Raw genomic sequence first — 17,598 nt, 5'->3', positions numbered from 1 at the left:
AAGCAGGAGAAACATGAAAGTATGGAGTTAGATAAAGAGATTTCAAATGATGCCTTACTCTGGAGGAATGTCAAGGCCTAGGACAGTACAGAAAAGCTATGTCAGAGAAGCAGGGGGGGGGGGGGAGAGAGGGGGGAGTGATGAGTGAGGTATAAAAGACAGATTGATGGACAGAACCAACGATTCAACCAAAGCAGAGAGTGGCGGGAGACAAGACAAAAGCCAGCAAGACGGCAAATGTGGGCCATAAAATAAAAAGATCGATGCAGGAAAAGGAAAAAGGCTGCCGACAGCGCGGCAAGGGAGAGTAAGAGGGAGAGACAGGGTGAGGCAGTTAATTCTTTTCCATGGCTGTGCTAATTAGACAAGCTGCTAGTGGGAGGCTGGTATAAAGGGAGCTGGCAACCAGGAGAAGGAGACACACAGTAACGGCTAGACACTGTGTCTGTAGGTGTGTGTATGGCTAAATGGTGGGTGAAATCAGGCCATTATTTAATCCCGAAAATGGAACAACACAACAGAGGTTCTGTGAGAAGCAACATGTGGCCACACTGAGGGAGCACATATAGAAAATACAAACACTGCCTCAGGTGCTCTGTTGGGAAAATGTAGCCTTGCACTGTACATACCAGATGAGTTTTATATATCTTTTTTATTAGGAATATATGATGAAGGGTATATAGAGAGCAGCTTTATATTGTCAATGCATAACTGGTCCTCCATCATGAAAACTCAAACACAGCCGGAGGCGTCTACTCAGGAAAACACATCGCACTGTAAGAGCTGATTTTGCTTTAGCTCATAATAAGTCGCTCTGGGTAACACAGCCTTGAAACAGAAAAAAGTAATGAGTCATTTTTATGAAGTCTCAGGGTTTAATTCTTTAGAGACGAGAACTTACGTTTTTGTCCCATTGCGTTGGCCACCTGAGGTCCAGTCTGAGGGTCCCTGTAGGTCTCCTGGTGGTTGGCAGCATAGCTGGCCAGTGGGGCTCCTGCCAACGCAGAGTCCTCGATCCATTCTGCAAAGGCAAGAGGCACATGTTCTCTAGATGGGGTCTGGACAGGTGCACAGCTGCCCTACTTGTGGAAGAGACCGGGGCTAAGGGCTCTGGGACACCACGGCCTCATGTGCCGTGTGCTTGGGGAAAAGGGCCGTGTGGCTTTTTATGAGACGAGCGGAACTCGTGAAGGAACGGGTCTGAAAAGCCTCTGTGAAAATGAGACATTTCTGGGTATGATATCTGCCAGATATTCAGTCCTGAAACCTCCCCACAGAGCAACAAGTGAATGGAAGTGGTTCAAACACACTACTAAAATATCATGTGAAACCGACACTACAGTTCCACATCTCCCCACTGGGCAACAGTAAGATCACATCTTACCATGTAAACTCAGATTAAACATGTTACACAAACTTTGTGTACCATTCTATATCTCCGCATTGAATAAAAATGGTGGAATGTGAAAATAGTAGCCCATTTGTTCATAATGGCCGCAATCTTTGATTAATCACCTTGTTACGGAACAAGTCAGACTACAATCTTCATTAATATTCTTAACAGTGAGATAGAATCAATGCAGAGGCGAAGAAAAAAATGGGTGAAAACTCTGCTTGAAGGTATTGAGTTTTTTTGAAGAGAGATTGAGCTTTCAGACAGAGGGGGTGGAGGGGGGGGGTGGAGGGGGAGTCAGCAGGTAATCGAGTGGATACGAATGATTTCTGCTGAATGAGCAGAAGGTGGAGCGCGATAGCAGAGTTCCCATGTGGCCCGGTCTGCATTTACAATTAATCTCTCTGCGGGGCGTCCTGTGAATGCATAAGGTTTAAGACAGGAAGCAGAAGCAACCTAAGGTTACTAATCAGTTGAGTTGGCAGCAGTGCGATCTAAATCATCGCTGTTTTTACTGGTTGCACTAAGTGCTTTGTCAAGTGACACAAATTAGAAAAGAGCCTCTCTTTAGAGGGCAGGTAGTTTTCAGTTGAAGCCAAACTTACCTGTCTTCACCTAAGAAAAAAAAAGGCTTTCAAGTTATTACCGCAAACAAGATCCAAAAAGCAACACGGAAAACAGAAATTAACTTCAAAAAGGCTGCGAGGAACAGCCGCAAATAATAGTTATGCCTTTATGGAAGGGCACTTAGCAAATCATAAGGCAGTAGCAGGCAACATCAAGTACAGTAGCAAGTATTGCTATAAAGACACAATCTCTCACACACACACACACACACAGAGACAGACACTCAGTCACACACATGAATAGAAAGAAAGGAAATGACGCCCTTGGTGGGGGCTTGTGAACGAACCTCGGATGTAGCGCTCACCTTCAGGTGGCTGCTGGCTTTGGGGCTGAGGCTGCTGAGGCTGCTGCTGTTCCAGCTGCCTGCGCCTCTTAGCCTCCAACATTGGATTCTCATACTGGGTCTTCCTGTTGATATGACTTCGGGGCGGTGGAAGGAGAGAAGGAGTGGGTGGAGGTTGAGGAATAAGAAATGATGCACAGGAGGAAAGATGAATAGGAATAGAAAATAGGAAGAGAAAACAAGATGTAGGACAAGAAGTAAATATCAGCAGGAAAAGTGGAGCGCAGCAGGGAGGGAAAACGGGCAGAGAGGAGAGGATAGAGAAATAGAAGAGAGAGAGAGAGATAGGGTCAAGAGAGGGAGGGGAGACATGCCGATAAGCTTTGATTAATACACAGTGGCACAATACACATGCATTCATCCATACTTACACAGGAACCCCTCTCTGAGACAGGCGTGACACAATCACACCCACAGATCACATCGAATAAATCACATTTCGATGATTGCTTAATTCACAGAAACTACAAATATCTTCACACACCGAGCCTGGGAGGTTTCCCGCTAACCTACCAGCACCGAAAGATTACACCTGAAAGCGCCGAATTATATGCCAAATGAAGGAAACAGAAGATAATGTCTGAGACAAAGAGGGGAAAAAATAGAAATGCCACAGCCCTGAGCCCCCAGGTGCTGCTTTGAACAACATCAAAACCGCATGAAACATATTCGTATTAATGCTGCGGCCCAGGGGCTTCACACAAGATGAAACACACACATATCACACACACGTATGCTGCGTGTTTTCCCAAATGATAATGACACAAACAAAATGGCCTACATTTTGCAGCACACAAAGACCAAAATAGCTGAAGCGAAATTGGGCTGTGATGTCTTACAGCAGAACTGTACATATGTTAGCGCTGCTCTTATTTACAGTAAGTAAAGTAAGTTTCTTTTGTTAGAAGAACGTGTGAAAGCATTTCTATTTATTGCTCGTTTCTTTCTGCGTGCCTGTGTGCAGCGTCAGCCTGGGCATTTACATACGGCTGTCCTTGCACGGTGCAGCGTGCCTTGCATACTGTACATCACTTACTCAACATAGTAGACCCCATACACTGGATCATCTATTTTCTCCCATCCTGGTGGAAGTTCTGGGGAAAAAAAAAAACAGGAGAGGAAGACAGAGTGAGGCAGAGGAAAGCAAGAAAATTCAAAGCCGTGAAGTTACTGCAGGCCGTATATTATATATATGAGCTATTAGAGGCAAGGCCAGTGGAGACCTTTTGCTTCTCCATTGTGCCTGTCAGTCAGTCTCCAGGGCACAATGACTCAACAACTTCACAGGCTGTCTGGCTGGCGCCCGACGCCTGTCCCCTCACACTGCTGACATTTCCACACATCAGATAACAACAGAGCAAGACCCCCTTGGGCAGCGACGGTTGGATGAATGGAGGGATGGGGAGATGAAAAAAGGTGGAAGAAAAGGAGCGGCGAGCGGGTCAGAGAGAGGGGGGGACAGAAAGCGGGAAGAAAATAGCAAGGAGAGAAAGGCGGGTAAAGGTGAGATGGAGGGAAAACTGGGGGAGGGAAGGATGGAGGAATAATCTGGGCTTTGACACCACTGTACAGAAATACACAGCAACATGGTCGATTTAACAAAGACGCACACGTCCAATTCATTTGATGGCAATATTAGTGAGCAGATACTTGTCCTTGGGTTAACACAATGGTACCGTGGTTGTGGTCCTTCTTTTTGTCCTTCATTTTATAAAGCGGTCAGCCCGTTCTTGTGTGAATTTACACCTTGACTTGACTGAAAACCTACTTCATTTGAGAAGGTGGCATTGAAAGCGGCTGCTTAATCACGGCGACGCTGCCACACATGTGAATACACTTTCACAGAAAGTAAAAGTGCAATGTGAATATGCGATGTGAATATGACTGGGCCCACTTCAACAGCACGCAATCGCCCCATTGGTGCAACTCTGCTGTCTTCTCCAGTGTTTGCCAGAGAGAGTGACGCCATTCTCCCAAAAGAGCCATCTGATTCCTTCTAGAGTCTGATTACAGCAGCATCGATTATTGGCTAGCCTCCACATACATAATGTCAGAGGCTTCTAATTGGCTACAAACACAGATTGTCCGATGGTCCTCCCCTGTGATGTAACAGTTTTACATATTATTACCCTCAGCCAATTAAGTCTCGCCCTGTGTGCAAGTAATTATAATCATCCAACTTGGAGAGCCTCCTTCTGCCTTCTAATGAGGAGGGCCCTTAGATGAAGTGGAGTCGGTAGCAGATGTAGAAGAAAAAAAAAAAAAATCCAGATGGGAATGTTGAAATTGCCTGTACATGACACACATCACTACAGATTACAGTTTGTTAGACCAGGTAGTCAGGACTGTAGAGCATCCACAGACTAATCTGCAATCAGCAGGCAATTTGATGCTCGTAAGCAACTCCACTTACTATTAGTCCACATTTTTACATCTGCTAAAAGCAGCTAAGACGGAATGCAAGGTTACAGCGCTAGCATCGTCGGACAGGTTGAACCCACAAAGCCGGCACGGTGAATTATCATTCAGATGTTTTGAACTGGAACGCTAAATGGAATGCCGTCCCGCCTCACCTCGCGCAAAATTTTAATCAGCCACTTGATTTCACACCGTACTAGTTCCACTCCTGGAGGAGCACCTGTGTGAGCGTGTGTGTGTGTGTGTGTGTGTGTGAGAGAGAGAGAGTGGTGCAGCGGCCATCTTAACATTCTGCTGTACATTGTGAGTGGAAACGCAAACGACACTGACAAATAAAGAGAAATCTGTCGCTCATTCGGCATCGTTTTCTTCTCACACTGTGTCCTTCTCCCCGTATCCCATCTTCCAGAACATATAATGAATTCAAGGGAGAGTCGAGCATGATGAATTACATGTTTAACTGTTTGCATCTCATTCTCTTGATACAGTGCTGTGATTGATTTCTCTTGGGTAAGCACATACTACAGCGAGGCACACGGTGTGTTTGTGCAAGCCTTGTGCATGTGTGTGCCAGCGTTCTGCTCCTCCTCAGAGGACTGAAGTTAATTGCATTTCTTTCTTTGCCCACATGCATCGGATTGCGCAGATCAATAATTATTGAACATGTTGATCCAGCTGAGGGCTGTCTTATGGACAGGGGACTCGTCTGATCTGATGGTTATAACATGGCAGCTCCTTCAGATGCTTAACAACTGGAGCTGCTAACAAGACTTGAAGCCCAGAAGATGGTCAGTTTGCCTTCACAGCAACTTTTTTGCATGCAATGTTTTATCTTTGTCCAGTTTTTATCTTTATTTAATGAAAACAGCTGCCTGCTGAATATAAGAGCTGGAAAGGGAAAAAACTGTGAATAACCTTCACATTACATTTAGTCTTGATGTTGATATACAAAATATTGATTACTGCACTTTCGGCAGATGACGATGAAGATCTACTCGATTCTGACACTTAAATAAGGATCTATAGTAACCCCGCGGCTAGTGAGAACCTTTAAAATCCCATTTCACAAAACTGATACTGGTTATAAATCATGCTAGAAAAAATAGGAAATGTGTGTATTTATCACATTGTTGTCCCTGTATGTCAATGTGCTTTAAACATTGAAATACAGGGGAAACCTGTTAGTCATAAACAGCTACTGAGTCATTAATCAGATATCTCCCCTAATGGAATGACATCATTCATTGTGTGTGCATAACGGTGCAGGGCACAGTCTCCAGACACCATTTATCCTGCACAAGTGGCCATGCTGCTGTGTCTGATGGGCTAGTTAGTGGGCTGATGGGCCTCAGGAAAAAAAAAGGCCTGTTGCCGTCTGCCTCAGACAGACATCCATTAGGAAATCATCATTATAACAATCTTCCTTGGATCAGCCGGCGCCTCTTGCGTATGAAATGATGGTCTGCTGATGTGTGAGTGTTGTTGTGTGTGTGTGTGTGTGTGTGTGTGTGTGTGTGTGTGTGCGTGTGTGCGTCTGGTTGGCCGACAGCATGCGGGTAAGTTGACAGATGTGTTCAAGGTCGGTTTTCTGATCACATACAGTGTGTGTTGGTTAAAAACCAGAGCTGAATGCTGAGGGTAGGCTGGGCAAAGGCTAAATCTCAGCAGGGCATAATGTCTCATTTCAACATGATTAGAGTCACTGTCATAGTCATCTCTCACCAACTGTCAAATGACTCTGTACGAGCCACTGATGGTTGCGTTGTGCATGCCATTATGTAGATGTGCATCATTACAGTAACTGTTGTTCTCTTTTATCTTCATTTTCCCTCTTCAAATTTTTCTAAATGAGCTGATACCTTTTTTTAATTGCAACACTGAATCAGACGTGTGCAAAACCAAGGTGACATCGGCGGTGGGATGGTGAGTGCAGGGCATTACATTTGCGTACCAGCAGGGTGGTGTAAAACATGGGAGAATGTCCTACCGAGGTCAGTGTCCAGCTCTTCTGTATGTACCCCTTCTACTCAGCGGGACGGGCCGCACAGCAGCGCAGGATCGGGAGGAGAAAAACAACAGATTAGTGAGTCAGTCAACTATATCTGGCCACTGGGTGGCAAGAGTTACAGCCTCAGCCTCATGTGACAATCCATGTTGAGAAAAATCACATGGCATGTCTTCCCCAGACGACTGGATCTTTGTTTATGTGGTTTGAGGCAGCAGAGCTGAGGTAGAATTTAATCCATCCTAAACCCCATTTCACTTAGTGGGAAGTTTTGCATCTTACCAAAGGGAAATAAATAAATGGATTCTCTTTCTGTATGCACGCATTTGTGGTGGAAAGTCTGTGTTAAACATCTTTGAGCTGTGGGGTATCTTGCTCTGACAAACAGCTGAAAGGACGAGCAAGAACAGAGCAGTGCCACCCAAAGACTTCTCACCATTTTCTGTGACCCAACACTGACACCTAAGGGCTGCTGGGGGAACCACTACTACATCACAACACCACATTGTAAAAGAGAACAAAGGTATTTGGTGTTTTCTAACCCTATGTTTTTGGTCAACTCTTGCAAAGCTCTGCAGGGAAAACCAGCATCTAAACACAGGGTGAGTTGACAGGGCACACACATTGAGTTTGTTCAAAATACTTCTTTAACTATGAAGAGGCAACCTGGGAGAAAACTATATTTTTAAACTTGTCAAAACAAAGCAGATAAAATGTAAAAGTCAAGGAATGCCTGACAAAACATCAAAATCACCTGCGTCATATTTGCTGGGAGGAAGCTCTGTTCAATATTCTGCCGTACAATGGGGGTTTTGTGTTTGACAGGAAAATACATGCACTTTTCACATAAACAAACAAAAACACAAAATCACTCTCCAGCACGGACATACCATCATCTTCACATTCTTCCAGGGGTTTCTGAGGCTTGTCGAGGCACCGAGGGTCTATCCAGGAGGTGGTCTTTGTATTGTGGCTAAACAGAAAACACACACAGATAAAATGACCTTGAGGCGATGGGAAATCTGGTATGCAGCAAGAAGTATTTCTAAGATGTTGACAGAACAGTTTATCACAACCTCAGGGGCATGGCTATTCATTTTCATCCAGAACACTTGTAACTTGACAAAAAAAAAGTCAAGAGATGCTGGAGTCAGTTCTTCTGTCAATTTGTGCATTGATAACAATTTTGCTCTCAACAGCCCAAAGGAAGCACAAACAACTCCTGTACGATTTGTTAGAGAGAGTTAGACTTTAACTACAGACACAAGCTGCAGTCTGTGAAGGACCGAAGGAGGGTTAGAGTCTTCATAAGTGGACAACAGAACGACACAAAAGTCTTATTATTAATTAATTCAATCTGTCAGAGGCTAGGTCTAATGAGTAACAATAAGCTCTGTGTCCACACCGGGGTTGCCAGGTCTGTGTGACAAAACAAGCCAATCAAAGTCAGCAACAAAAAAAAGCCTAATGCAAATATTAAAAAAAAAAATCAAAGACATGGCCATGTCAAACTATATTCACTGCTTTTTTTAGTCCAAAACCACTGCTATCATTGCCAAATATTGTAATACCTAAGGTAAAAACATAAATGTTTAGTTTGCCAGCATTAAAAACAGTTTTCTCTTAACAGTATTTTCACCTCGGTCGTAAAATGGCCCTGTGTAATTAGACACAGAGTAAATAAATCTGTGAATGTGTAGACCAAATCACTGACGCACCAACTAGCCTGTTTTGTCCCTCTTCCTCCCTTCCTGGACAACCCTGATATATTGTTTCATAGTGTACATTTACTGTAGTTAATGACATTTATTTCAAATTTTATCGTTTAATGCTCTGCTCTTCTGCTGCGATCTGTAACAAAACTGCTCAGGATGAGTAAGTGACGGTGCCGCAATACACGATGACGTGTGTATCCACCGGAAGCACTTCCGTATGATCATAGATGACCCCTCCAACATCCTCGACGCAGCTGAAATGCCGACACGCGAGCTTGAGTTAGTTTACTTGCTGGAAAAATAGCAGAAGAGCGAGGACGGAGAGGAAACGGTCTTGAGGGAGTTACCGTGGCCATACCGTGTGAAATAAACGAGTTTTATGTGCAAAATAAGCCTGCTCAACCAGCGTGAAAAAAAACGTTCCAACCCACAGCAACACCTCAAAGGTGGCTCATTTCCACCGGCAAACCGCAGGCCTGGCAAGCCTGGTGCAGACTTCCTGATCAGCAAAGCATTCTTTTTAATAGATAGCAGGAGTTTAGACGACAGCTAAGTCCAGTTAAAGCAGCTTACTGACATGCTGCACTGTGAGTCTGCGTATGTGTCTTGTGGTACTTACTCTATAAAGTAGACCTCTCCGTTCTCGGTGTAGGCCATCTCCCAGTTGTCAGGCAGAGGTCCCAGCGGGTCCTCCGGGGGAGGATGGCTCAGGTGAGAGTGTGTCTGCTGTGTGCTCTCCGTGATGGCCGTTGGTGAGGGGGTCGTCCCAACGTAGGGCGGTTCACTCTGGCGGGGGGCGAAGGGTCGCACCGAGTGATGAATCTCGTCTAATTCACTAGAGTCTCCTGGAGGATTTAAGGCACACAAGGCTCTGTGTTAAGAACATTTCAGTCAAAAGGCGCTGAAAACACTTTCAGGGACCAAAAAAAAGGAGCCGTTAAAACTATTTGGGAGCCTCAACACACGATCAACCAAAAACGTCAACTAGAAATACCTTTCACAGATGCTTCCACTGCTTCAATACCTCCAAAATTACAATTTTTCTCTCCTTGCATCACTAAATGAATGAAAAAAAATCTCTTTTGCTTGTACAGTCAAATACTCCTTGTCAAAAAACTTGCCTAAAAGGAAGCCCTTGACTCAGTCCAACAACTTTCCAACACTTTCACATCTACTTTCTGGATAAAATCACAGTTACTCCACTCTAGAGTGCATCTAAACACCCTGAACTACTTCTTCCAGCTCCAGAGACATTTACTTCAGCTAAGACTGCTGAGTGGGCAGTTCACACCTAGAACCGTGCCCTGTGAAGTGCTATCACCTGCTTCCTGTTATCTCATTTTCACACTCCCGCTCGACTGGCACCCTCGTAGCTTACACAATCACAGACGGCAAATAAACAACTTTTGGTCCCACCTTCTGAAAACACACGGCGGTAACAGCTTCAGGGCTGAGTCAACCTCCTTGAAATGCCTACTGACCTACTAACACACAAGAGGAGGTATCAAAAGATGAGTGCATTAGGTAAAATTGTTCAAAACCCTCACTAACTGCGAAGTCGGCGTCATGCTTTCAAAAGTCCTGAAATGAATTAAATAAAATCTCCCTCTGATTCACAAACACAAATGACCTAAGGAGTACAAATGATATTATTCTGAATCACATCAAAAATGGAGGTTGCTCAGTCATCCACCCTCTGCTGCTCGCAGCCAGATGGCACTATTTTACATTTTTGGACGCATGGATACAGGCAGTTGTAGTCAAACCCAGAGACCACTTACTCACCAATCAAAGAAGCTTTTGTTTTCTGCAGCCCGTCGCCACACTAAAGTGCTTTCTCTGCAGCTCTCTCTCTCCACCTCCTTTCAGCTCTCTCTCCTACTTCTTCATTTTCTGAGCTCATCCTCCTTCGCAAGACACAATCCTCCCCATCCTCCCTCTGTCCAATCCTTTTCAGACTTGCCCACTTTACCCCTTCCCAGCCACTCCCCTCTTCCCATCTAACACCCTGCTACCATGTCCCCACTTGCACCCCCTCCTACTTAACCCATCGCAACTAAATAAGATTCTCTTCTTCTCTCCGTCTAAGCGGAGCTGCAGAAAGCAGGATCACAGTCTAATGTTATACTCTAATGTTATACTAAACAGAATACAGCAAGTTCTCAGGCTGCTGTTGGGTAAAACTCTGCCTGCGTACTCACTGACTTGAGGTGTGTTTGTTTTAAAAGGTGTCCACACCAGCTAAAGGAGCATATGAGTCATGATATAAGTTCTGCAAATGAAGGAGTTAACAAACAACTACAGCAAGTATTTAGAAAATGACAATAAACCAATAATCCGCGTGCAGCAGCTCACATGACATCTGTAGTTTAGTTGCAGGCAACATTGTGAGAAGGTGGGAGACCTTGCAGACGGGTGAGGCTAGCTAGCCTGTACACACAATGTGCCGGATGTGCTGCATCATTTTGGCTGCTGCCTGTGCGAAGATGCCAAATTGAATTTAGTTTGGGGTGTGTATGGGAGCACCAGCTGTGGGGCCTGTTCCTTCCTCATATTTTGTATGCAAATAAATCAAAAGTGTGTCTTAATCCATCGAATGCTGTTTACACCTGGCCTCAGAATGTGTTGCAGATGCGTCTTGAGTGGCTGCTTGTTATTGGATTCCACCTCTCAGCTCACATTGTTGAAGCTGTTTAACAGAAGAAATTGCACATCTGTGCTCCGCCAAACAAGGACAAGGACTGTGCAGGCTGTTCAGTTTGAGTACAGACCAAGGTGATGTGAGGTTTAAGCAAATCACCTGTATTTGTATTAAATAGAGGATTATTAGTAGAGCATATATTGCCCATGTTTGATTATCAAAGATGGACAACGGACGCTAAAATTCATGCCGACACAACTGTGGTAAACGACATGCGTTACTCTGCCTGCTTTGGGAGTGTCCAGCTGTTTAAACGCTCTGCTTAGTTGCATTATTTCTAATTTCAGATATTTTTTTTATGTTAATTTCCAAATATGTCCCCTATCATACCTGCTAGGCCAAAAACCAGAGAATGGTTTTGGAGTTACCACCAACCAGCTCTGGGTATTAGGTTGCTTATCAAGTAAAAGACTAATTCCACCAAACTGGAGGGAGCGTACACCAGCCTGCTTCTCTAGAGATTCGTTGCTGGAGGAAGACCTCGACTTGCTGAACATGGAGCAGGCAGCATGACTGTTAAAACATTTTGATAAGGCCCTGAAGGACCACTGGGACACTGTAACCAAGTTACTTGTTTGATGGTGGGCTAAATAGTAACCAATTACATTTGCTTTAGCAATTAAGACTTTCTTTTCTTGCTTTTGCATCATCACCTGTAGTACTACTTGTGATTATTCTCTGGGCACTGTTTATGCTTCCACTTGAGAAAGTTTGTATAATGAGTGCATAAGGAAAGGAAAAATCTGTCGAATGCTGTAGCAGTTACCTTGCACCCCGTTTTCTTTTGTTATGCAGTGCTGTCTTTTTAAATTTCTTGTCTAATGCGCATTTTGTATAATGCTGAAACGATCAAGAAAAGGTCTTACTAATAAAGAAAAACTGTACTTAATATTCACACCGCAGAAACAAGTCAAGGGTCACAGAAGACATTAAACAAATGTTTTCACAGGGCGAGTAGCACTGCTCATTAAAAATAAACTGAACATAATGTGTGAAGCAGTAGGGTGCCTCTTTAATATACAAAATTAAAAAGGAAAGAACCGAGCGAATCATCACAAGAAACTGTGATTGCCAAATGTTTGAATTTTCACTTAATAAATTACATAAAAAGCATATATATATTTTAAAAATGACAATTTTCGTTTATACAGTTACCCACGTGTGATCAAATCACCTGACACCTATTTTAGTGCAATGTGTTAATAAAGTTTGTCTTTTTAAGATTTCAGTTTTCTGGAAGAGAAAACTTAGATTTGCCTACAATAAAGCAAAGTCTCGCAGTAAAACCCTGTGAGGACGTGCGTCTATCCCACTGTCCACTCATTATCCATCCACAAACTATGCCCTCTCCTCTTTCCTCCCCCTCCTGTCGCCCTGCACGTACCTGTAAAGCTACTGTTCATGTCAGGGAGGTCCTCGTCGTCCTCCTGCTGCTGCTCTCCAGGCACTATTCCAGCATTGTGCATGTCATTGTAGGACTTGGTGCGTCGGGGAGTGGAGTGCTGCGAGCCCGGCAGGCTACCGCTGAGCCCGTCTGGCAGTGGGGCATCACCGCCGCTACCGCTACTGCTAATCACTTTCCCACCGGGGGGCTGCACCGGTGGCTTGGGCGTCCCATAATAGTTACCTAGGCAACAAAGAAGAAGGCAAGGAGGGGGGTGGATTAAGAAAGATGGAGAAAAGAGGGGCATTTTGGTAGTAGGGTTAGACAGGAGGGGTCAAAGGGTGTGTGTGTGTGTGTGTGTGTGTGTGTGTGTGTGTGTGTGTGTTGGAGGGACATAGCCTTTGTATGCAAATAGAGGCTGGCTTCGTCTGTGAGAGAATTTGAATGTCTGAAGCAAAAGTTTCTTTCTTAAAAGACCCAAATAAAGTTAACAAACCACGACCACTTTGTTTTAACTTCCCACAAACTAATAAATGTTTTATTTCTCAAACACATTACATCATTTTTCACCATTATAAGTTAAGTTAGATATTTTGCGAGTCACAGTTGATGCATTGGCTTCTGCACACATTCACAAGCACAGCGGTAGCTTTCCTCCAAGTAGTTCATAAAATTGTCTGAAGACATTTGGTGAAGCAGCCAAATTGTTCTGTAGTGCCAGTGCCACATTTCAGCTAAAGTAACAGTTTCAAAGGGGGGGGAGAACAAAACATGCAGATATGTTGAACGAGGCAGACCTACGGAGACTGTACCATCTGAAGACCAGAGAAGAGCCAACGTCTTAATGAGACAGAACAGCGCCAAAATGTAAACTGGTAAATTAAAACGTAAATGGGAAATAGGCTGTTTTTCACTATAGACTATTTAGTCACGCTACGGCAGGAAAAAAGAACAGGTGTAGTTGATGGCATTAGTGACGGCTGCATTCCATTTAGATGAGCTAGTTAGGGGTCCTGATGTCTTCTGCATTCTGACTGGCCGTGACGGCCTACTGGGACACCTGATGGAACTGAGCCATCGCAAACAACATTTGTTTCACTTGTGCTGTTCCTGCTGTGACAAGTCAAAATGTCTGCCGTGAAAAATGTCTACCAGCAGGTTTCAAAACAGTTTTTCAATGAAAAAAAATCAGTCTAAACATTTGGCTTGAGCCTGAAGTGGCAACAAACATTTTATCATTGTGTTCCAGGACCAAAGCATAACATCATTTTGATGGTGAAGAATATAAAACCTGCAGTCAAACATGGTGATGGAAATATTAAGGTGTGGATATGTTATGTCATTCTACCTACAGGCTGAGGCTGGTATAAACACGTCGAATGACCTAATAAAGTTGCAAATACAACTGTGAGCCCAGTTTTGCCTGCTAAAAAAGAAAATCTACTTTAGTTTCAGCTTCCTCATTATTTGAGGTGGTTGGCATGTGACGAAACGAAGCATGGTTCGCTCTCCCAGCCCTCCCTGTAGCTTCTTTTACACTCCCCTTTTCAAGTCAGGAATGTTGCGCTATTATTCCACCTCATCATCTATGTAAAACATACGAAGACGGAATGGCGGCTCATTGTTGTTCTGCCTCTAAGCCAGCAGCAAGTGTAGTAACAGGGCCTGAATGGACGTCTGTGTATAAAGGGTAAACCAGCAGAACGGGCCTAGACGCAGAAGCTGTTGTATTACATGTCATGCCCGTCATTCCTCTTTTGCCTCCAGAAAATCACACACTGGTGAAGCATTATGCCAGTTCAATGTTTAAAAGCAAAGCTGGCTCAATGGTGAGTCTTCTTTTAGGCGACGCCAGCTTCTCACCCCATCTTCAAGTTATGCCGGCTAGGATATTGGCAGTCTGACGTGGTCGGACAACGTGGCCCACAGCTAGCTTCTTTAAAGCCTTTAAAGTGAAAATAAGATCAGTTTCTCGTTTCCCCCCCGTACTGTCATCAGTGGCAGTGAGCTAGTCGCCAGTCAGAAGTCCACTGGCCTGGTTTGCCCCTCATGGCTTGCCATCAGAGGGAAATCCATTGTTACGGAACACTGAGCAAGCTAAGTGGACACAGCAGACACTTAATTAAACATTATCTGACTGAACAGAGGCTATACATGGTATTGTTGTTGCTGTTTACAGTCCTTCCTCTGTCTCAGTAGCAACTTCGGTTTATCAGCAGAGCAAGTCGTGCGCTGCATGTGACACGTCGCCCGCTTTGTGCCACGTGCCGTGACCACTGAAATGATTTTCTTTTTCTTTACGTCGTCGTCATGAGCTGGTGACTGTTTTGGCAGCTCGCAAGGAATACAAATATAAAGAATAGCACAGTGAACAGAGGGTAGGCTGTGCCGGCCATGAGGTCTAACCTTAAGTCCTTCAGCGTGACCTGAAAGGTTTACGTGCCTGTGTCAGCGTGACTCGCCTGCCTTCAGACAACATATCAAACCCCACACTAACACTGGCTACTGACAAGTGCCTCAATATATCCAACATCCACCACATCAATTTTTCATGAATATACCTTTGTGATGTTGCTCACATGAAAGACAAATCACATCAAGATTTTGACAGCAACCTTTTCAACTTTCAAACAAACTTTTTGGGTGCCCTTTTTCAACTTTCCTCGTCTACTTCTACTTCAGCTACTGTTTTCCAATATGTCCAAGAGCTACTTTCAACACAACCCCCAGAGATACGAGGTAACCATGTTGCTGAGGGCTATCTGACCTACATTTACAGTGGACAGATAGGAATAGCGGCACATACCCAAAAGCAAAAGAACTAGATGTTCAACTTCTATCGTTTTATTGTCATATGCAGAGATAAAAACAAGTTTCACCGAACAATGGAATCCTTGCTTTGCCCTTTTGCTTCGGGATTTAAAAAAAAATAGATAAATAGAAAAAGAAATGAGGTAAATAAACAGTAGCTATACAGAAGAGCGGAGCGAGCAAACATCTGCCACGGTGGGTGCCATCTTGCCAAATGTTTCCCATTTTAGAAAACTAGAAATACAAGTCTTCCTGCTACATTGCCATATGATGCATTGAGCGTATTGAGGAGACTATCTGCTGAAACATTAAATTGAAATTGGATTTCTCTCATTGCACAGATTCTGGGCTGAAGCATGCGCTCTTTGACACAAAGGCACTGACACCGAAACTTGACTGTGTCAGGGGCGGCTATCGTTTTTGAGCGCCGGCTGGAGGCAGAGAGGAGACGTGGTTCCTTCCTGCCGTGCCGGCAGGTGCACCTGTCCAGAAGAGGGTTGATCGGCCTGGACAGGGACGCAACATGTCTGCTGCTTGACAACATACCACGAGTGGGTGAGTTTATGCGCTGGCTGGAGGTACAGAGGGACTTGGTGATTTTCTGCCAAACAAGCTGGCACACCTGTCTTAAGCCAGCTTCACTTTAGTGTTGTGTTCACTTTTTGACACACGGAGAGAACAAGTGTGAAAGTCGTGTCTGAGAAGTTCTACACACACTACCTGAAAGCATCCAGTACATTTGTACACACAAAGATTAGTGTACGTGTTCTTTTGGATGTCACAGTGTCCTACTTTATCTCCACCACTGTTTTAGGTATCTGAAACTTATATACAATGCAACTTCATAGTTCCAAACCCAGCTACACTGGCAATACCCTAAACATAGTGGGACATCTTCTATGTTGAGTCAGTTTTTCAGAAAAATAATAAAAATGCATAACAAACTTACAAAATGGGCCCTATAATGTGAGGGTGGGGCTGAGTGCTTTTCCCCACAGGTAGGTGGGATCTCTAAGGGTCGGTCACCTCTAGGTAGCAAACACCTAACGAATGTTTATCAGTCAAAGTTGCATCCGATACACACCCAACTGAATGTGTGATTTTCTAACTTACCTTCATATGTTCCGATCTCCAATAGTGTCCCACTCTTCTCTAACTCCAGGAAGTCCTCCACTGAGAGGAAGTTGTAGTCCACGCCAGAAACTTCTCCGTCTCGTGGGGGGCGGGTTGTACCTGGACACGCAATCACAAACAGGGTAGGCGTTAGCCGAACAGACACAACAACAGGGAATACGTTTGAATATTTCAGTGAAAGATGGCATGTAGTAATTCATTTTATTGTTCACTCGAATCCTTTGACTAACTCAGATATCTTGTACCATCTGAAAACTAGCTTAGCAGCCATTTAACCCTCATTTAACCTTTCAAAATTTCCAGGATTTGAGGTAAATAAGACAGGGGATGTACAGAATCTGGGAGATTGTATATATTGTATAATAAAAATCAAGAGTAACATGATAGCAGGCTCCACAAGAGGGATGATCCACTGTCTGCTGTGATCTTCCTTCACACTGGGGTAGAGTGTGAGGTATCGTAGTAGCACCTTAGTGGGATCCTGCCATATGTGGGGGGAAAATGGGAGTATGTGTGTGTGAATGTGTGTGTGGTTTGGCATGTAGCCTGTGAGATTCTAGCACTCGTCTTTAATGACTGCCGACAGTTGGCCAGTGTGGCGTCAATGGTAAACAGCTTTACAGCAGAGACAATGGTGTGATGACAACACTGCAAGATTAAGTGCCAATAAAAGTCATACTATCTTTATTTCTTTTAAACATTCTTTGCTCTCCTCAGTCAGTCAGTCTTTGCCCCTCTAATGCACATTTCCACATTAATTTCTGACTATCGCCAAGTTCTCGCTTCTGCATTTATTGTATCCTACTATAAAAAGAAACTTATTCTGTCAGTGGCTTAATAATGATATAAATCTGAGCTCATGGCAAACACTCTCTCTCATCTTGTTCTGACAGACATCGGTGTGCGGACATCAGAGGGCTTTCCCTTCTTTGCTACCTTCCCTCTCTTGATCTATCTGTCTTATCTCCCAATCACTCGGTCTCCAGTGGGCTGGTAAGCAATAAGCTGGTAAAAATAGATGTGTGGGGATAGGGGGAGAGGCTCCCACTGCAGCCACGTTCAGTGAC

The 17,598-nt window shown here is 44.2% G+C and overlaps 1 protein-coding gene across 1 annotated transcript in view; it reads right to left on the bottom strand.

Annotated features, from left to right (window-relative positions):
* LOC139208647 (membrane-associated guanylate kinase, WW and PDZ domain-containing protein 1-like) overlaps positions 1-17,598 on the bottom strand; it is a 128,541-nt gene that overhangs the window by 32,148 nt on the left and 78,795 nt on the right. Inside the window, exons 3-10 of the mRNA XM_070838374.1 lie at positions 16,511-16,630; positions 12,587-12,829; positions 9,121-9,346; positions 7,677-7,759; positions 6,769-6,804; positions 3,400-3,457; positions 2,307-2,440; positions 902-1,021 (exon numbers count right to left, since the gene is read on the bottom strand). Coding sequence (XP_070694475.1) covers positions 902-1,021; positions 2,307-2,440; positions 3,400-3,457; positions 6,769-6,804; positions 7,677-7,759; positions 9,121-9,346; positions 12,587-12,829; positions 16,511-16,630 — 1,020 coding nt within the window. The remainder of the gene's footprint in view (positions 1-901; positions 1,022-2,306; positions 2,441-3,399; positions 3,458-6,768; positions 6,805-7,676; positions 7,760-9,120; positions 9,347-12,586; positions 12,830-16,510; positions 16,631-17,598) is intronic.

Source organism: Pempheris klunzingeri, chromosome 2 (assembly GCF_042242105.1).
Source record: "Pempheris klunzingeri isolate RE-2024b chromosome 2, fPemKlu1.hap1, whole genome shotgun sequence".
Taxonomy (NCBI): Eukaryota; Metazoa; Chordata; class Actinopteri; order Acropomatiformes; family Pempheridae; genus Pempheris; species Pempheris klunzingeri.
Note: the sequence above shows the minus strand (reverse complement) of the source record. Positions and strands in the feature narration are given on the sequence as shown.